This window comes from Ischnura elegans, chromosome 7, assembly GCF_921293095.1.
Source record: "Ischnura elegans chromosome 7, ioIscEleg1.1, whole genome shotgun sequence".
NCBI lineage: Eukaryota > Metazoa > Arthropoda > Insecta > Odonata > Coenagrionidae > Ischnura > Ischnura elegans.
This window is the reverse complement of record NC_060252.1, coordinates 84,522,360-84,544,991: the sequence shown is the minus strand read 5'-3', so window position 1 is coordinate 84,544,991 and position 22,632 is coordinate 84,522,360. Positions and strand designations below refer to the sequence as shown.

The 22,632-nt window shown below is 41.6% G+C and overlaps 1 protein-coding gene across 2 annotated transcripts in view; it reads right to left on the bottom strand.

The window, feature by feature from the left end:
• Window positions 1-22,632, bottom strand: part of LOC124161835 (zinc finger protein ztf-16) — a 37,337-nt gene that overhangs the window by 5,698 nt on the left and 9,007 nt on the right. For both annotated transcript variants that reach the window (XM_046538041.1, XM_046538042.1), the window contains exon 3: window positions 547-986. In XM_046538041.1, the coding sequence (XP_046393997.1) occupies window positions 547-986 (440 nt within the window). The remainder of the gene's footprint in view (window positions 1-546; window positions 987-22,632) is intronic.

Here is a 22,632-nt window from a genome sequence, read left to right as displayed (position 1 = left end):
GAGATTTGAACCCGAGCCCGCCAGGTGGGAAGCCAACACTCTAGCCATCACACCAACCTGATCCCCATAAATATCATTCAGTCAATACCAACTCTAATAGTCATCTCCACGTAATTACATGGAATCCACGATTTCTACATTGAAATGCCCTCTTTTTTTCTTAACCATTTTTTGGTTTGTTATTCATTAAAATGTTATAAAATGATATTACGTGTCAAATTTTTTACTTATTTTTATGTTAAAACTACCTTATCAAATGACAAATTTACGTTTTCATGTTTCGATTACATTCAACTTGATAAACCAAAACCGAATTATTTACTGTAATATGGTATTTATGTATTTATGTTTATATGTAATTCAATTACAATTAATATGTTATCAAATGTATTATGTATGTACTTTGCTCACCACTAATGTATAATTTGTGCTCTTCGGAGTATTGTACCCAGAGCAAATAAATATTATTATTATTATTGTTACTAAAAATGTCACATGATGCCATTCTGCAGAGAAAGAACACAGAATTAAGTCTTAACATCTTACCTGAAAGTGTGCCCTCATGGCAATCTGCCGCTGGAAGCCCTTATTGCACACAGGGCAATGATATGGGAGGGACTTGGTATGGGTGGCAAAATGTTCCATCAAATGGTCCTTCCGGAAGAAACGCTTGGCACACACCCGGCATTCATAGGGCTTAACACCAGTGTGCCTCATTCGGTGACGTCTCATGTTGGCACCATTGGAGAACCTCATCTGACACACATCACATTCAAACATCTTCTGCCGGGATGACAGAGCTGAGGATGAGGAGGCCCCTAGTGCAGCGGCAAGAGTCGAGCAGTATGCCCCAGTAGAGACGCCGTTGCCATGAAGGCGCATGTGCGACTGGAGGGCCGTCCAGCTGAATGTCTCATACTCACATACGTCGCAGCGATGAACGGGAATGCTTCCATCACCAGAGTCATAGTTAGTATTGGGCACACCTGAGGAATAACAAGTGAGGTGGTGATTGCACATTACGCAGACGTTGGCCACAGGAGATGAAAGAACATGCAGCAACTTCAACAGACAGATCCTCTGTAGATGATATGGGCTAGTAAATATGTAACCAAGGAGACTGGAGGATAAGATGCAACAACGAAACTAATCACCCATTAAAAAACATGGCTGCACTAACAAGGGGAGACCACGAAACTTGCACCGCCTTTTTCAATGCCATATTTTTTATGGCCTTCGGAATGGTGAACACATCCCTGAACTAGTAGTGGTTCCGTTGAATGGGCCTTAGTTTGGCTATAATTAATTAATTTTCATGCGGTACTTTTCACAAGCCGCGTATAGTTTCATGATATCGCAACTCTTGACAGGTGGGGTAGTGGTTAGCGTTTACGGCTATCACCCGGGGGACCAGGGTTCGAGGCTTCATGTCGGCTATATATTTTGTTATCTTCATTGTGATCATATGGCGTAAACTTTTTCATTAATTTTAATTGCGAAAAGCATAGACATGAGACTATTTTTTTAATCATCATAATAGCATTTAGGTATTTAAGCAGTGTCATTTCCGACGCGGATAAGTGAAGGCTCCACTTTCTACTCTCCTAAAAAACATGCCGAAAGATTAGCAGGGGGGCTAAAACAGTGGCTTTTTTTTTTTTCAAGAAATGACATTTGTTGGTGGGCATCTTGTTATTATATTGGAAGGGCTACGGAAGATTTTGGGAAGCAGCGAGCACAATTGGTGTAATTGTTGCTTTTAACCCTCCAGCTAGCACGACTATTATTTCTACACAACCGGGCGAATGGCATACTTTGCCCATGTTATGTGCATATATGAAAACACTCGATTTTTGTCAAAATTAATCTTTATTTGTAGAAATAAGTAAAATCTTGTACATTTATAGGTGATACAGATATAAAGGTACACAGGTGGTACACGCCCGGTCGCGCGGTGTAATTTATACGCCACGTGTGACGGGTTCCTCTTGCTGATCTAAAAAAATTAGCTACAATACCTCGAACTTTGAAAACTCGCAATATAGACAGTCAAAGTACATTATAGGAATACACGAGACCATTCTAGTCCAGAATGTACGTACGATGTTGAAATCCTTGGTTTTCGCAGATTGACGTATTTAATACGCCACCATGCCCGGCCCAGGATCATCAACTTTTATTTCATTCTATTTATTAATGGAAATTATATTTCGGAATGGTTCTTTTAGCACATAGGTACTGTGTAAGTAAACTCTCTTTGGAGTAAAGTGAATTACAAGTATTCGAGAAATATGGCATTTTATAATCGTTTTGTGTTCTTATTAATTATGTCTGTACGCATGTTGTTGATCGCCGCGAGCCTTTAATGGCATGTGCTCTCGCAAGAGTGGTTTTCATTTTTAATGTGGAAGTTGATCAGTATAAGCAAAAAAATTAACATTTTGGCGCACACTGACCCTTGCTAGTGTGGTCGTCGTATCTCCATGTTTGAAATGACACTGCTTAAATACCTATACGCCATTATGATGATAAAAAAATAGTCTCATGTCCATGCTTGTCACAATTAAAATTAATGAAAAAGTTGACGCCATATGATCACAATGAAGATAACAAAATATATAGCCAACATGAAGCCTCGAACCTTGGTCCCCCGGGTGGAAGCCTTAAACGCTAACCACTGCCCCACCTGACCCGCCTGTCAAGAGATATGATATCATGAAACTATTGGCGGCTTGTGAAAAGTACCGCATGAAAATTAATTACAGTGAAACCTCGATATAACGACACCCCACGGTGCACTAATAAATACTCGCTATAGCGAATTGCCGCTTTACCGGAGGTGGAGCAAATAATAGCCAATATACCTGTTGCGAACAGATATACAGGAACAGGAGTGGTGCGGCGACAGATAAACATCTATCCGATAAACGTAAGCATAAATCCAGACGAAAGGCGATGTTTTTTTGCATCACTAAATTTCCTTACTCAAATAACGACCAACTATTCGAACTATTTATAAGCGCCGCACTGAATAAAAATCATGCAAAGCATTGTTTCGTCATCATTATATTTATCGAACGACAGTTTACCACATAAATTTGAGACTGAGCATTCCATTAACTTCATTTCTAACAGATCGCTAGCAATTACAGAGGTTAAGAAGTCTTCATGAAAGTTTTCCGGCGGTGAAACCCTCGCTATGGCGAGAGCCAACGCCGAAAGGGTCTCGTAAAAACGATTTTTTTAACATGCTTATTATAGGGTCAATTGACGGTGCATCGGCTATCTCTCGTAATAGCGGGGGTGTCGCTATAGACCGTACTCGTTTTAACGAGGTTCTACTGTAATTATAGCCAAACTAAGGCCCATTCAACGGAACCACTACTAGTTCAGGGATGTGTTCACCATTCCGAAGGCAATAAAAAATACGGCATTGAAAAAGACGGTGCAAGTTTCGTGGTCTCCCCTTGTAAGTCCTAGAGTGTACACTGGTGAGGCAACATTGAGAATATGCTGGGGGAGGAAACTCAAAATACATGCATCACCCTTCCAGCATAGCTTCTAAATGGAAGCATCTAATAGCAGGGCATGCACGATGCAAACCTGTGTCCAGTCTAAACAAGGCCTCAAGCATGTATGACACAATGCATGCATCAAGCTTTTTCACAGGGAATTCTAAGGGGTCTCTTTCATATTTACTCACTCGCAGTTTGTACACTTCTGAGATTATACGGCCTATCATTACTAAGGCCTTCCCTATTCTCTGATTACTAATTTAAAGGAAGTACCATAGTGCTGAAAATGTTAATCAATATTTACACTAAGTGTTTGACTATTAAATTAAGACACCCTGTGTAACTAAAATACCTCAGCTTAAAGTATGCTAGGAATATGGAACTGAATGGATACATATGCTTAATTGTACATACTGGAAGGTTTACGGGAAAGAAAAACAAAAGAAAGCAGGGATGGCTTGGCAAAACACAGCACATCCTTGTATCTCTATTATATACAGCCCTTGAGGTAACTGACTCACTGATGGATACAAATTCCCGACCACTTCCAGACGTGCTGGAGAGCTGAAATTTGGCACGCGTGCGGGGAACCCGAAATGATCCGGAGGAAAAATCCGAAAACCGGAAGTTTCCGCCACGTGTCGTCGCTAGGACGACAAAATGGCCGAAATCGGGCTTTTTCCGGGTACCGTCTTTCGGTTTTTATTTTACTGCGCAAGAACGTTGCGTGCCACATGGATGTTTAATGCATTTTTTGAAAGCTAATAAACGTGGGCACGTAAATATGTAATGTTATTAGTTTCAATTCAACAAAATTGCAGCCAAAATGGCGCCCAAAAATTGGTTTTTCGAAAATAATTTCATCCCTTCTGCTCCCCTCGACTTAATTTAAGGTGTTGGATAACGAAAATGATTATTATATATGCTCATAACATCCTCTACGAAATGTAGGTAACAATTTTCTTTCATAGTGCTTGGTTACTCAGAAAAAAATTAAAGTATTCCGAAAATCACGGAAAATTACGATTTTCAAAAGATTAACACAAGGTTTTGTCAATTTTAACTCAACCGATTTCTTTCAAACTTTGTAGTTACATACAGCTATGCATTGGCTTTCAGATAACATAAACATTTTATTAAATATTTAATGGAATTAACCGCGAAAAAATAAAAATGGCGGGCACTGCTCACTTTTTTCAGGGACTGGTTTGCTTCTTATTGTATTACTTTCGAAATATGGATGTCATAGGGCACAATTCTTTTAGACATGACAGTAAATGAATGTGAAAAATATAGTACCGTAATCTTTTAACCCCCCGAAACCCCCTAAAAAATTAAAATTTGCATATAAGTAGCCTTTTCGGGTACTTTTCGTCACAATTCCGCCGCTTTTCCAATCCTTACCACTCATCGCTACGGAATTGATGTGGACGATTAATGACCGCTGGCAGTAAAAACCTATAAACCCCCGGTAAACCCACATACACCCCCCCAAAAAAATAAAATTTTCAAATAAGTCTACTTCTTCGGTACTTTTCGTGACTATTCCACCGCCCCTAACGACTCGTCCTCCCGAAATTTAAGTGAATGGATGGTGACCGCCAGGAGTACACACATTTAAACCCCCGGTATCCCCGTGAAATCCCCCCCAAATGTAAAATGTGTCATTTAGTCTCCTATTTGGGAACTTCTCGCAAACATTACGCCGCACAACCCGTCCCCTCTGAGCTCTAGATTCGGAATATTTGGTGAGGGCGAGCCACCGTAAACCATACGGGAAAAAATACCAGAAAACCCCCGATTACCTCATGGAACATCGCCAAAAAAAAATAAAACAAATTTACACTCGCCTTTCCGAATACTTTTCGACACAATTTAACCAGTGCCCCTACCACTTATTTAAACCCCCGATAACCCCGTGAAACCTCCCAAAAAATTTCTAAAAAATAGCCTCGCCAGGTAAAAGAATCGTCAGACCACTCTTCCGGTCCCCTAGGACTTATCGGCACGGAATTAATGAGAACGATTTGTGTCCACTGGTTTAACACAAGTATAAAACCCTCGGTATTCCGCAGGAACCCCCCGAAAAAAATGAAAAACTTGCCATTAAGTCTTCTTTTATGGGTACTTGTCGCCACTATTAATCCGCATTGCACTACCTTTTACAATCATCGCTACATGATCACTGTGGACTTTTGGTGACCGCATGCATAACACATTAAAATCCCCGAATCCCCCTGGGCACCCCTCTCGGTGGGGAAGACCATTTAAGTGGGCCCCGCCCGCGGCGGAGCAGCCGCGGGGGGGCTCCTCCACCTCAAGGCGGCGAAGCCGCCCCACAACGAGGAACTGGCGTAGGCGAGGGGGAGCTTCAGTAACCCCCGGGCGGCGAAGCCGCCCCGATGTTCAAGCGACGCAGCCGCTGTGGACTCCCCCCACCTCTGGGCGGCGAAGCCGCCCCTTAAATGAATAACGGTGAAACAGTTCCGAAATGCCCTCGCCCTCTGGCACACTAAACCCCCGGGCGGCGAAGCCGCCCTTCAGCGAGGAACGGCGAAGCCGTTCCGAGGAATGACTGGGACGTCTCCCTACCCCCTAGCCGGCGAAGCCGGCCCCTAGTCGAGTTGAGATTATTCGAACTTCAAAAGTCTTCGAACGACCACAAATGTAGACGGCGAAGCCGGAACCGGGGTTTTAAGGGGCGGAGCCCCTTAACGAGCGCGCGAAGCGCAGCGAGTTAAAGTGATTTATGTAACTCGTGAGTAAAAATTATGCATAGGGACATAAGTTAGGCGAGAGGTGCCCTAAAGAACTAAATATCTTCGGAAGTTCGCAATCGTCCTTGATGCGATTTTCTTACCTTTTGCAATTGCATTGCATCCTTCCGTTCTTCGTTTCCTTAGATGGATAATTAATTACTAGTCTTACAATAATGTCTCCATCGTATTGCACGACGTATCTTTTCATTATGAGTCATTCCATGACAGTGATTATTTCGATGGCTAAGTTCTAACCACACGTATCTCGAAAATAGCAACTTCTCGGGTGAGCAAAAAAGCGATTCATTTTTCTTACTTTTACGCTGATATTAAAAACCAAGAGTTCATACATTGAAAAAGGAGCATTTATTTGCAAACAAAGAGTTGTTTTTTGCTTGTATTTTATTTTTAAAAGTTATTACACTTTGTTTAGGATACCTGTCTCAAACCGGCCGAATTTTAGATACGTGTTGTTAGAACTTAGCCATGGATATTTTGATTAATTTCCCACTCACTTTCTCTAACTTGCATTTGTTTAGCGCAACGGGTCCCATTACGGACGACGGTGTTTGCTTCCGCATCTCAAACATACAATGGCACGATAATTTTTTTTGTGAACCAGTCGCTAATTTACCATACTAATCTTTCTTTCTTCTATAAAATAAACACTGAAAAACTTGGATATCACCGTATTAACAGATCTAGTATTATTTATTTTTCAACGTCAACATTAAAGACATACTTTTGCTGGGAATAAATACTCACATTATGTCATTAGGCCAGGCTGCGTCCGCTAAAATATATCTTTTTCTACATTTACGGAGCTCCCCGTCTTGTGCACGTATCCGTTTCTAAATTGTTTCGTCGTGTCTTGGAGCGATGGAATTTCTTTCTTACTTTCCAGTTCTCTCTTGTTTGCTGATTTGATTCCCTATTCCACAGCGCATACTTTTCGAAGGCTTCAATCATTATGTCGTAGTTTAATCTTTCGCAAGGCGCAAATTTGGAATAGCTGAGTTAAGGCGCAATGTGCCGGACAGGCACATATGTGAAAAAAAACATTATTAACTCTTAGCATGGATCAGTGGTGTACCGTTAAAGTTTAAAGCACCATTATTAGTGCACTCCAACACTTACATAATGTCTTATTGCTATGCACATGCCCCTTATTGGAGCACTCCGCCTCCTAGCAGAACATTGAGGCTAAACACGACAGGCAAATAATGTTAATATTCGCCAAGAGATTCATCTACCGTCGGGTGTATCTCAGCGCCGTAGAATAGTAACTATGTCCCACATTTCCCAACATCCACCCTCCCCCACCCATCAGTCCAGTCCTCAGGCCACTCCTCTCAAGTTTCCCTCCCCACCATAGCCCACCCACGAAAAGCCTCTTGCATCCCAGATAATTGCTCCCTCAGGTTTCGTGTTACGAAATAAAATATCGCTTTACACGAGAGCAATAGAAACGTGTTTCACCCCTCCCCCTTACACGCCAATTAAACCTTTTTCAGCCAACCTTTTTCAAAGCTCCCAGTTTCTTGAGGCCAAAGAAATGAGTCACCTATTGGATCCAAAAGTGTGTTACCATCACTCTCGGTAAATGATGAGGTATCTTGGTTGGATTGAAGTATTCGTATTGTGCACAAAATAGAAAAGAAAATGACTCCAAACACGGTGTATTTATGACATTTTTTAAGCATTTTAAGCGCGGAACCGGGAAATATTAAAATTGGAAGTGGAATGGATATAACACGGAGTTATACAACACGATAAAATTTAACTGAAGACTAATACAACCGCAAAGCCATTTGTTCCAGTTATTTAATTATAAAAAGCTACCGGAGGCCAAATCTGATGCATACGGAGAATTTCTTCGTAATTGAAAGTTTAATTCTGTAATATAGGCTATTGACTCTGAGCAGGTGTGCAACCGTGTATTGTTTTGTTGACGGAAGAAATTGTTCTACTTCAAATGAGGGCACTTCTGTTGATTTGCACCATCAACCGGTCCTATAACGATGCATATTACTCCCCTGTTATCGTTTATACCTTTTCCAATAAATCGATGTAGAAAATTCCGCATTCATTGCAAAATATCGTTGCCATCACTTGACCGGTCCATTTCATTTATATTCGCCTGCTTTGGAGCCCGTTAATCTTCAAAATTCCATTGCTTACTTGCTATTTTTCCCTGTACTGTGGTGATGAAATCATATTACATCAAAAGTTATGACTTGATGCGGAAAATCCTCAGGATTGCGAAGTAAAGGTGCCAAAACAGACTTTGTATTGGCCAAACGAGTGCGTTTATTCTCCAATGTGAGAAAACGTGGCAGCAATGCAGCGGATATATTTTTCACACCCAAATTTTCGTGCGAAATGAAAACAATTGTGCATTGCCGTATGCCTGCGGCCTTACCTATACCGCGCACTTTGATTCGTCTGGCTCTTAACAGCATATCGCGGAATCGTGTAGAGGGTTGACACTTTCACAGAGAGTCCGGAGCTATGTTAATTCATTTGGATTAACGGCAACGTCATCACACATTTATCCAATTTCAATTGTTTCAAACACAGGAGGAGATATTCCACAAGCTTCATTCAAGTTAGCTGAGATATTTTTCGGCATTAACCCTTTCAAAAACAAGTCTTTCATCACCGCCATTACTCAATGCTATCCATTTTTTATAAACCAAGTTTTTCAGTAAAATGGGCAACAACAATGACACTTTAGGGTGGATACTGCTGAAAATAGTGACTGATGACTAATCACGAGTGCCACTTTCTAGTGAAAATTAATTTTTGATGCTGAGAGAGTAATTTGTCGGAGATTGGAAGGACTTATTGTCGCCCAATGACGTCACCCAATGTATGTGTTTTGTTTTTAATCTTACATAAGAGAAGACCTGCCAGACCCTTGTGCTCCCCCAGAAAAAATCCTGACATGAGTCACGTATGTACCGTGTCCTTTTGTGGCAAACAATATCTTTCCGCATATTAGAAAATGGAAACGCGCCTACCTAGTTACCTCTTGGGCGGTGTGTAAAAACTGGGATTGAGTGAAAACATTATCCATTGCATGTTATCTATGTAAATACGTCACATGAGCAAGGGCGTAACTAGGATCAAAAATACAGGGGGGCAGGCCGTGGTCTTTTTAACTTTTAACACAGAAAAGGTTAAGAAAACCAAAATTTCAAGATAATTAAAGCGCTTCATTACTTTTTAAATTTATTTGCTCAAATTAAATTGTTTAAGTCACATGTTCCATTCTAATATTTGTGAGTTTTTACAATTATTCGCTCAAAAACAATTTTTAATTACGTTTTCATATGACTATCTCTTTTCCTGCATGTAAAAAATACTCTGGTATACTTTTGAACTAACTTATTTTTGCTGCGGGGGGCAGCAGCCCCTCGCTGGGTACGCCCATACATATGGGGCCTTTTTGGATTTTTTGTTATGTGTGTTGGCTGCATAATAGTGTGGGTGAAGGGTTCATTTCTCTCACGGGTCAATGAATGTTTTGCCGTTCCTTAACCGCTCTGTATTTCTTCCACGTATCACATTAACGTTTTCGGCGGACGATTTTCTTTAACTAACTTAACAACCGCGAATATTTCATGTTTTGAAAAGGTTGAGTGGAGGAATCGAATTACTTCGTGACTAATGAACTTCTCGCTTTATGCGTATATTGTCATTTTTGATGCGTAATTAACACGCCTCCAAAACTATAGCAATGGCCTGAGTTACGTCTTCCTTCGTGTCATACTTTCTTTATAATATCGTCATTTCTAAATAAACTTTAGCAACATCGTTGTACTTCTTTTTCAAATTTATTTCCTTTAGCTAAATTAGAAATGTATTTGTAAGTGCCCTCGTAAACCTATTACTACAACTTAGCGATTCGATCCCACGCTATTCCTCTAACAATGAATGACGAACTAGTATCACTTGCATAGTACATCGACTACTGCTGCCGAAAAAATGTTCACATACGTCTAATTTTGCCTATAGCTACAGTGTACTGCTTAACAAAAATCGTCTTTCATCACTTACGACTTTGAACTGCACGCATGATTCAAAACGTAAAGGTACCGGAAGTCGCTGACTTCAAAATAATACGCATAACATATTCCATTATGGTTGCAAATACATCGTGTTTGGACTTATTTCTCTTCAAATCTTGCGCACGTAATTAATCTCGCATATCTATTGAGGTATAACATGAGCTGCGATTAGTTATTTTTAAACGCCCGTTACCCCACTAGGTGACTCGTCTCATAATGACGAGGGGTCGGAGGAAATGTGATGCCCCGAAATATGACCGGATGCCCTCACGTAACCGGATAGCATGTTCTCCAATTCTGGAAGGAGGAGCTTTCCAACACGTGTCATCCTCCGGATTTTTCCTTCCCCTCCAGCAACGTTCCCCTCCCTTCCACTGCCGACAGAAGCGACGCCAACGGTGGCGCAGCACGTTACAAAAACAGTTTACCCCCTCGCATTCTGCTGTTACTGCTCACGTGTTCCTGTTGTTCTGCTTACCTACGGGTTAACAGAGCTTTTAACAGTAAATATTCTTAGTTTTAACACAGTGACTCCTGAAGCGAAGTAGAGTAGAATTATCTTTTGTGTTACTGAGGACACCGTGGGAGTTTACGACTCCAGGTAAATAAATTTCACCCATTTTTGCATGTAAAAAGGTTACAAGAAGCTCCCATTCCCACCTGTTGATTTTTTAAGATGCACGTGTTCAGTACGCCTGTCTTTCGCCGATTTTCACTGCATGCCTTGCAATTAATACGTCGTTCACTTACCTGCTTAGAGATTACAAAATGCAGCTCGCGAAAAAAATTGACTGATGTTGTTCAATATTGTATGTGCTCTCGCAAATTTAAATACGCACTTAGGACACCATAGGGTGTTCTTCTCCGAAAATTAAAGTGCTTCCTTTAAATCGTGAGTAAATAATAAATAAATATATTACACAAAAGGACATAAGTTTAGTGAAAGATGCGCTAAAAATCTTCGAATGTTCGCAATCACCCTTTATGGGATTCATCTTAACTGTTGCAGTTGCACTGAATCCTTCAGTTCTTGTCCGTTTTCTTTGATAGTTAATTAATGACGTGCCTTAAAATGTCTCCATCGTATTGGACGACGTTTATTTTCATTAGAAGTCATTCCATGGCGATGATCATATGTTGACTTATTTCCCACTCACTCACTCTAACTTGCGTTCATTTCGCTCAACGGATCCGATTATGAACGATGGTGATTGCTTCCGCATCTCAAACATATCTACTACTGGGCGATGATCTAAAGCTGTCGCTTACTTTGTTACTTGCTTTGACTCTTTCTTACAAGTGTACCACAAACCCTGAAACATTTACATTGCATCGCATTCAGAGGCCCCGTATTAATTTCAGTTTAACGTCCACACTAACGAAAACTTTTTGTATGCCTTTCAGTTTACGTATGCGAACGATCGAATTTTCTTCCTACTTTTCCATTTCCCTCTTGTTGAATGATCCCACTTCGTATTCCACCGCGCCTACTTCTAGAAGACATAAATTATTATTTCACAGTTTAAAATTATTCTAAAGGTCTAATTAGCCGGAAAAATAAGCGGTAAATAAAACATGATCTGGTCAATAACCTCCGCTGAGATTTATAATTTGAGGGAATGACTTTCTACGACGTATTATAAATCTTGCACGATATTGAAAAGGTTTGGAACCGTTTGACATTCCAATTTATTGTGTATTTTTAAATATTAAATGTTAGCATCTTTTATTAGATTCGTTCAAATTAATTATGGATTACTTGAGTAGATTCCACAATGGTCATATGTTAATTAATTTTGGGCTCACTTCCTCCAATGTGCAAAAACTTCACCTAATTGGATGTCATTATGAACGGCAGTTATTGTTTCCCACTCTCTAAGGTATTTCATCTCGGTAAATTTTTGTAGGAACCATTTTCTAATTTTCAGGTACAGTCTTTATTTCAACTAATCAGTAAACACAGCAACACTTGGACTCCATCCAATTCACGGACCCAGTAGTAGAGCTGTGTCGATCATGAACGAGCCGATCAAAATTAACGATTCATGGGCATTAACCGAATGAAGTGAATCTATGTTTTCCATGCGAATCGTTGAAAATTAACCGTCGAATCCAATTCGTTCGAATTTAACCGCCGAATAAAATTCCTTCAAAAAGAACTATGGGAGATTAAAATCCGCCGAATCCAATTCCTTCGAAATGAACGATGGGAGAATTCAAATCCTCCAAATAATGTAAAATGCTCTGTAAGAACGATTTGAATTCGGCTACCGCGTTCATGCTACTCGTGAAAGGCGGTGAATCATCATTAGATTCTGATGAGTGGCCATGTAAAAATTCTTGAGACAGGGGAACTTTTAGATCGAATTAAAATGTTTTCATTTAATTTATTACAACAAAATATTTTAATAAGTATGAAAGTCTTTGAGAAATAGTTGCATGCAATGGAATCTTTTTTAACAAGGTCTGCAAATTGATGGATTGCACATTGCTTAAGATTCATTTACATTAAGAGTAATTGCATTTCACGATTAATTTATCGTGAATAATTAATCGTCACACCATAAATGCATTACACACATGTCTCCATGTTTATCTTCACTAATTGATATTCATGTTTACCTTTACTAACTAATGATTTTAGTAAATCGATAATTGAAACTTTGGAAAGAACCGACAAAATAAATACCCGACCTTAGGCCCCTTCCACACACACCGATTTTTGCCGGCCGGTAAAATGTCGGCCGATATTTTGCCGGTGAAGCGATCTTGCACAAACGCCCGATTTTCGCCAGCCAAACGAGCACTTCATTGTTATGCCGGCGCCGGAGATCCACACTGCCAGTGGCCGGTTGGACGATAAAAATCCGGTTAGCGTGCAAGCTCCCATTTCGTCTCGTACGCCGCTGTATAGCCGGCACCGGCCCGACGCCAGGCGATCCCTACCGCCAATGGCCGGCAACAAACCGGCATTTTGCCGGTGCCGGCGCGTGGCCGGTGTGTGTGCAAGCTCCCATTCACTGCCGTCGTTCACTATTGGAATGTGGACGGCCTATATTTTACCGGCCGGCAAAAATCGGTGTGTGTGCAAGGGGCCTTAGACGTAGTCAAAATTCCAAGAAGGGTCATTGTTGCTGAGTAAATTATGACCATTGTTATTGCATAACTTTCTATGTAATGAAGCGCTGTTTAATACAATCCACACATTATTTAACTAACGGAATTGACTATTGCACACATTCGTAACCTCGCACTGTTATACCGAACCATTTTCATTCTTCCCTGTAATAATTGCATTTTAGCATTACTGTTTTTCCCCGTGCAAGCGTTTTGCTGTTTACTATAATAATAACAATAATAACAATGGATACCACAGTGATCATATCTAAACGTTATGAATGAAAATGACTGTAATCACGTATTGTTGTCTTTTTCCAAGTGCGCTTGTATGTGATTCGTTGCTAAAATTACGTCCTAATATATTTTCAATTGAAAAAATTGAATCCGTTTCCCATAATTTTTGCTGCCGTCGACGTATTATTCATTTGCAGACCAATAAGTGATAATTGTATATGGTCACAGTTTCTTAAACTACATGTAGGCAATAGTTTTATTCCTTCACCCTTCCAGATATAAATCAAAGAATTCGATAAGTCACATAAAAATACGATTTTAGAAGGGTTAAAAGCTTTACGTCGAAATACGCCTGATGAGTAGGTCTCTGGACAAAATTTTAATATCCCTTCACATACTAACTAAAAATCGTAAAATATAGTAAAATTGTCATAAAGGCCACTTTAACGCATTTATTTCACATATTTTATTAAGAATTTACAAAAGAAATGACCGAAACAGTTCCAAAAACACACCCACTTCAAAACGTAATTCCATTGGCCAGCCGGAAAGTGACGTCAGCTCATGCAATCGTGTGGGAAATCCAGTGGCGTTGCGCATTGTCACCAAATTTCTCGGTTTATTTAACGACTTTAAGTGAGGTTATTATTTCTTATATATCTTTCCGAAGTTTTATCGTAAAAAGCAAACGCCACGGAACCTGGTTTCACCAAGGCTGACACCGGAAACTTGCCGAAAATTACAGCGGCAGCAATGTTTACTTACATAAGCAACCGATATTGCTACATGCATGCTGAAAGCCGGGGAGTGAAGATGCAAAGCTATTGAAATATAACATCACCGGCTCTAGTAAAATACATATTAAATGTGTTTATGAAATTTAACAATGAAATAACATTTAATAGGGTCGGACGAGAACATTACGCTGACGACGCCATTGGCAGTCTAAACATATGTTTAGACTGCCATTGGTTGCGTGCAAATTATGCACAATCAAAACGAATGTATCGTTCGAGCTCGTGTGTGTCCCGGAAGGTAGGAATGAATAATGGTTACGACGGGGAAAGTGCGACCCCCCACCTAAACTAAATATAATGACCCGAGTTCCTAGATTTAAAGTAAAGCAAGGAAAGCCAATCCATGAAGAAGAGAAAACAAGGTACAGTTCTTACCTAACACTTCCGATGCGTTGATTCAGAGGGAACTGCGGTATAGCCTCTCCTCACAACCAACTAAGACTACGAGATGAACGGACGGGTATATTTCCTAAGCATGTGGAACGAGAAATTAAGAAATAAGTATTACAAAGTCGTTCCCTCTGGTTTCATTACTGTGTGTGGAATATGTTGCGCGACCGCCACCTGCTTCGAGAACGGAAATACGATTTACCTGAAGGGGGGTCGCACTTATTCCGCAGTCGCACTTACCCCACCTCACCTTATGGAAACTAAGAGATCTTAAAAAATATTTAACCTGTTTTAGCTCGTGAGGATAGTTAAAAATAGTCCACGAGAAAGGTATGTTTTAAAAATACATATTTTATTTTTTAAAGTATAACTTCTCAAATGTTGCTCTATATTGTTGCATTAGTCTTTTTGAGGAATAAAATTTTTCAAAAAGTGTCGGACAGAGATCCCCTCGAAGTGGATAAAGCCAGCAAGTGAAAATACTTTCCACTTGTGAAGATGAGTAGGTATAGGATTGTGTCAAATCTGATAAACAATGCGTTAATATTAGAATTCATTTTTTTCATTCATTCACATACGTCGGCACTTTCTCATCCGAACCAATCTTCGTTCTACGTCTTGGGTGACCTTATTAAGATATTTATTTCGAGCATTTCTAGTCGTATTTCTGCACTTAGGCACAATGCAGTACTTGAAGCTATACGCTGCGACATATCGAGGAATAACTACGACACGAAAAATACGGCGTCATAACCACAATATCTTCACTGTAAACTTCGATAATGTGCACGGTCAAGGTGGTTAAGAACAACACTATTGCATGAGCTGACGTCATTCAAGATGGCGGCGTTGCGAATTACGTTTTTCCTTGATGGCTTGTAAGACGTATTTTAAATGCTCATAATAAAAAAATAGAAGACTTTACAGCCATATTGTTATAACTTTTAGCTTAATAATCACACCTACTTTTCATAAACGTCTTTACCTAAATAGGCGTTCAGAGACCTATTACTTCACGTCAGAATGTTGACAACGGTTTGTTTGCCGTCACTGTTGGCTGCCCTGGCAAAAATTTAACAATCTTACGAAGTAAAATATTTTTCGGAGGGATCCCTTGTTGATCCTTTAATAGTCTCGACCTTCTAAAGCTATCCTTCAAATCAGGCTGACTATGGCGAAATGAGAGAAGGATTTGTCAACGGCCTCATTCACCCATTTATCCAATCTAGCGATTCCATGGCACTGTATTCCCATTACTATGCATTGATTCCACAACCGTCAGAGGCTACGCCAATAATGGGACATCGCGTTTCAAAAAACCGTTGAACTTCCCTTCATTCCGCTTTCAGAGCTAATATTTACGGGGTGTTCTTTATTCCTGCGAGAGAACTGAGCTCATACTAACATGGTTATTCTTTATGATTACACCGTGGCTTCCGGAGGGACGCAAAAAATTCATTGTGAGGACATCGTGGGAGTCCACGACTCCAGGTAAATCAATTGTTCGTTTAAATAATTGCACCATTCCGTAATATAACGATTCACCCCATGAAGATGTTGATTATTTAGCATGCACGTGTTCATTAGACCTGACTTTTCCTGCATTTCCTTCGAGGTGACCTCATTTTACTGCGTTTCTTGGATTGTACCCGACGTTAACTTCCGTTTAAACCGATCCAAACCGATTAAAAATACTGCCCGCGAAACAATTTGAACGATGATATTCAATATTCGTGTGCTACCGCATTCCTTTAATATGTTACAGCGATACAACAAGATACTCTTTCCCATAGTTTCTCGCGTTTTGAAGTGTTCCGTGGAAATCTTGAAAAATATTAGACTCGTGGATATGAGGTCAAGCAGTCGTCCATCTCGCGATTCTTATTAGCTTTCGCATTTGCATTGTTTCAACTTCTTGTGCGTTTCATTAAGTATATAATTCATTACGTGCCGTAAAGTAATGTCTCCATTGTATTACTTAACACTTCTTTCCATAATACGTCCTTCATAACAATGATCATACGTTCAGTACCCACATCCTACAATTTACATTTACTTAGCTCAAGAGATCCCATTATGATCCACGGTACCTAATTATTTCCGCCTCTCAAACGCACTATCGCTCGGCAAGGAAATCGACTCTTCCTGGAAATTCAAAATTACTTCACGACACCAGATTGCGGTACCTACAATTTGTCACTGTTCCGCTTTCGGGAGTTTATCACTGTGCTGTTTATCCACATGATTTACCGTAAATTGTGCAACATCAAAGATACTTGACAATCATTTGCGCTAATCCGCTTTAAAATTTTTCCTCATGTCGTGTAGCGATCAAACACCTTCACTTTTTTCAGTTTCCTTGCCTAAGCGCTATCTTAAAGTCAACAACCCCTTCTCGTTATCTGCGACCTAAACGCTCTGCCTTAGACATTTTATTTCTTATTTCAACATTTAGACTATAATGAATACTATGGTGAAAATGCATCACATCCTCCAAATTGCCTTAAATTTTATTTAATCTTACCTTTACTGACATGATATTTCAGTAAATTAATTCAGTAAATTAATAATTTGAACCTTGAGTAGAACTCGCAATATAAATACCACACTTGAGCCGTATTCAAAGTTCCAACGAAGGTAATTTATATCAACGACTCGATTTACAAAAAAATTTGGTAGGAATAGAAGAATTACATTTGCATGTGGAAATAGCCAAGTGTGTAATTCTTCTATTCCAACGATTACGGATTTCCATAAAGTTACGCCCGCTACTATTAATTATAATAAAATTTTATTTTTTTTATAGTGTAGGTCACTGCCACTAAGATAATAACATAAATTTTGCCATGATAAAATTAAACCGTAAACATTCCTTTTCATTAAACCGTTTCTTTTTCGATAAACCCTTCAGCAATTCGTTGCTTACGATTTCAATTCGAACAAAATGCTACTGAATCAATAGTTAGAAAAGTTATTTGTGTCATTTGTGTAAATAACGGTATTGTGTTTTAAACTTAATTCTTATTCACCACGTCAACATTTCGCTGCTAATTATAGAGTACTCTTCATTTTCAGGTGATATTGAGGCTTCCCTCAAAAGGTTTTCTCTCTTTGATAGTTTTAGGATCACATCGTATTCAGTAAGTATATCAACATCCCCTTGAGAATATTCTATCACATTTCGTATTTTTCTCATTCCGGGATGGATGTTCGGAGAAGGGAGTTCTCCTGCGTAGCTTCGGGGTCTTTCCACCAGGGAAACAATGAGCTATTCGGTTGGAGTGCTGGATCACAATGCGTTGTGAACTCCACCTGCGCTGCAGCGTGGGGATTTATCAGTGGGTCCTTCAATGCGGACACTATAAATTCAATCCTTTTCTGTGGCAACAGGATCTATCGAACGTTACGAGATGAATCATTCCAGGGTTTAGACCGTTACATTTATCCGGAGGAATTGCCCGGGGTATTAGAAGTAATGGGAAATTTAGTCAACGTCGACGCATCCGACGTGCACTACGGCGTATATCCCTTTACTGTCCGCGATGTAGAGGAAGGTGTGAGGTCACTATCGGGTGTCCTTGAGGGCCTCTTATCTGAATCCGAGCATCACGTTGCTTTCATGTTCACCGGTGAACTTCGATCCGTAACGTTTTGGCACCGATGCGGAAACACTTTCCTATTCGATTCTCATGGGGTGGACTATGAGTACAGATCTTGTCACGATGGTAGAGCCAGTTTGTTTAAATGCAAAACTTTATCCGCACTGGCCGCTATGCTCATTTCGAATAACTCTTTCAACAAAAAAGGAGAACAGTACACCATAACACGTCTACGTTTCTCACGACCCTCGGACAATCTTTCATTTGCGCCACGTATCCAAGCAACAACCAGCACAACAGAAAGCACTGATAATAACTCACGCAGTATCAGTACTCGGGATCCAAAGCTCAATAACATGAAACCGGTCGTCCTTCTCACGCGCGTAGATAATCCACCCACTAATATCACGGAACTTAGAAAACTGAAGGGAGGACCACGACCCTCGGACAATCTTTCATTTGCGCCACGTATCCAAGCAACAACCAGCACAACAGAAAGTACTCATAATAACTCACGCAGTATCAGTACTCGGGATCCAAAGCTCAATAACATGAAACCGGTCGTCCTTCTCACGCGCGTAGATATTCCACACACTAATATCACGGAACTTAGGAAACAGAAGGGGCGACCGAAGAAGGCGAAATCCGGTAGGCGTAAAATTTTAGATTCTACGAGAGAAGAGCAATTAATTACAGCAAAGAAGAAATATGCCGAGAGGAATCCAGAAGTGAACCAGCGGGCAGTTCGTCTCTACAGTCACCTACATCCAGAAGTCAATAGAGACGCCGTAAGAAGGTACGCCAATGACCACCCCGACGTTAACAGGAGAGCTGTTCAACGTCTGCACGAAACTAATCCGGAGGCATCACGGCAGAGAACGGTGAGCTATAGGTTGCGACATCCGGAATTAGAAAACATAAGACACATCCCCGCTGCTCTCGCAAGGAAGGTAGTTAATCTCGGCCCGATGGCGTATTGGAAAGGACTCGAACTCGATGACGTTGCACCGTTCAAGCTGAAGAGGACATCGCTTTGGGAGGATGACGTTCATCGATGTGCCCACTGCTGCGCAAGGCTTTTCGACGAAGAGAAGAATCGTAAGAGGTGGTGCTGTGGACAGGGATCGTACAATGTGCAGCGACTACCTTCTCTAGACGCACCTTTTTATTCAAAGAAAGAATTCCTAGAGAGATCGCGAGCGTTTAACGACCTGTTTGCCTTCTGCGCGCTGGAGGTTAGTGGAGGCTACAGACACCCAAGTGGACTTTCCTTTTTCAAGATAGAAGGTAGGATGTACCACCAAATGCACAGCCTGGAGGCTCCTGGCCAAAGGTTCACCACAAGAGCAGGAAATACTCAATTTGTGAACCGTTGCCGGCTCTACATCGATGACGGCGAAGAACGAAGAAATATTGCACTTGGAAGATCGTTAAATACTGACGTCATCGAAGAAATTGACCACTACATCCGGAATACAAATCCGTTCATCGAGGATTTCCGACGCTTGAGTGCGGAGCCTTCAATCGACGCACATCTAACTTTCGAGGTAACCAGCAGATCCACTCACGGTCCCACGCTTGGAGATAGGCAAAGTGGAATCGAAGTGCACGCCGCGATGAGCACGGAAGACACTGGACGCGATCCCCGGAAATTAACGGTATGGAAGAGGGGTGATCGAAGGCCAACATCAATCGACCTGTTGAGCCCACTTATGGAGCCATTCCAGTATCCACTACTTTATCCACAGGGGACTTTGGGTTGGCACATAGGATTATTGGACAACCGAGGAAACAAGCTGTCGCAATTGAATTACTCGAGATGCCTCCTTCTTTCCGATCATCGATTTTCTCACTTGGGCCGTTTATCGCAGGCGTGGCAAGTGGAAATGTTCGCCCGGTATGAAGAGGAGAAACTACGTTTCATCCGCTTTTCCCAGGCGCGATCTTCGTCTGGAAGAGCCATGAGGATCGCACCGCTGGATGAAATTTTAGACATTGGAGGGCAACAACGAGGACAGGTCGAACAAGATATCCGCGGCGACGAGACAGTTCAAGGTGAAGGCGGCGTGCTTCCAGGAAAAGTTTACCTACCGAGCACATTCACCGGAGGTCCGCGGTACATGAAGGTCCATTATGAGAACGCCATGGGCATAGTGTCGCGGTTGGGTTCTCCGACGTATTTCCTGACGTTTACGTATAGTGCTCACTGGGAGGAAAATAAGAAGGCGTGCCCCTACGGAAGCAAGCGCAGTGATCCTTCCACTGCCTGCAGGATTTTCAATATTAAGCTCGGGGAATTGATTAGAGATTTGCGTAGCGGAGCATTTTTCGGGCGACCATCGTACTTCGTTTACGTTATTGAAATGCAGATGCGGGGCTTGCCTCACGCACATATAGTTTTCAAGGTAGACGGGGTAGGACCGGTCCAAGCGGAAGAAATTGACGCCGTAATCCGCGCAGATATACCCTCGGAAGAGGAGGCCGGTGGGCGACTTCGGAGGTTGGTCTTGCAGCATATGATCCACGGCCCGTGCGGTACGGACCAGCGCACCGACTTTCCATGCTGGGATGCTGCTAAGGGTTGTTGCAGTAAATTTTATCCGAAGCCGTCTTGCCAAACCACCCACGTAGACGAAAGGGGATTCGTTCAATACAGGCGCGATTATTCGAATTTGGGAATTATTCACGCGCGACGCAAAGAAATATCAGTTCACGACGGATGGGTAGTCCCCTATAACGCCGCGTTGATTTTAAAGTACGAGGCCCACATCAACTTAGAATTAGCTTCCACACGTCGCGTGGTGAAGTATTTATTCAAATATTTGATGAAGGGAGGGTCACTACAAAACGTAACCGTGACCCCGATTGGCTTGCAAGATAACGAAGTGGAACAGTATGCCACTAAGCGCATGGTAGGCGCCAGTGATGCGTGCTGGCGTTTGTTAGAGTTCCCTATCTCGAAATCTGAGCCCACCGTGGAATGCCTACCCGTTCACTTGGAAGGCAAACAGAACGTCATATATAGGCCTCGTGAATGCAATTTAAATGAAATCGCGTCGTCTGCTTCATCAAAATTAATCCTTTACTTTAATCGTCCGCGCGACACTATTTTCGACGGCTTAACCTATCAGAGTTTTTACGAGAAGTACATGATTCATACCCGTCGTCCAGTTGGTGATAATTTCTATGCGCTCCCCGATGGAGTTCATTACGTTACCGCTCGCCAGCGCGGCGTCAAAGTGTGTAGATTGTTTTGGATTTCGCCTAATCGAGGTGAGCAATATTATCTTAGGATCCTCCTTATGACCACTCCTTGCCGTGGTTTCGCCGACCTTTTGTCCCGTGGGGTAGGAAACTGTCGCACGTTTCAGGAAGTTGCACGAAGTTTAGGTTTGGTAGAGGACGAAGAGGAATACGCCGATGCACTACGAGAGGCCTCAGCGTTTATGGTAGCCCATACATTGCGGTCATTCTTCGTTCTCCTTTGTAACATAGGGGCTCCCGGGGCCATTCTTTGGGAAAATTATAAGAATTCCCTCAGTGAGGATTATTTAGAACGGCATCCCGAAAACCCAGACGCTGCATATACCTTTTCTCTTCTCGCTATCGATAGGGGCCTCAGGCGACAGGGTTCTTGCCTTAAAGATCACGGACTTCCGCACGTACAAGACGTCACGACGGAGTTGAGTAGAGAGCAGGTTCAGTACAGCAAAGAAAAACAAAGATTGTTTGTCGAAGAGTGGGAGCCGAAGCTTTCCGAGGACCAGAAAAGATTTTTTTCTCATATCAAAGCCCTTCTTCAGGAAGACAACATAAGGGATAGAATCTTGTTCCTCGATGGGCCAGGTGGCTACGGAAAAACCGCACTCCTCCGTGTGATACTAGCGTACGCCCGCGGACACGGATATGTTACCCTTGCAGTTGCGAGCTCAGGAATCGCAGCGTCCAACATGCAAGGAGGTACGACGGCTCATAGCATGTTCCGTCTTCCGATCGATTTAGGAGACGGAACGGGATACTGGAACGTTAGCAATGGTTCCCAGCGTGCTGCACTGATTCGAGAAGCCAAGATCATCATATTCGACGAGGCACCTATGGCGCACCACTACATATTCGAAATTCTGGATAGATCATTGAGGGATCTC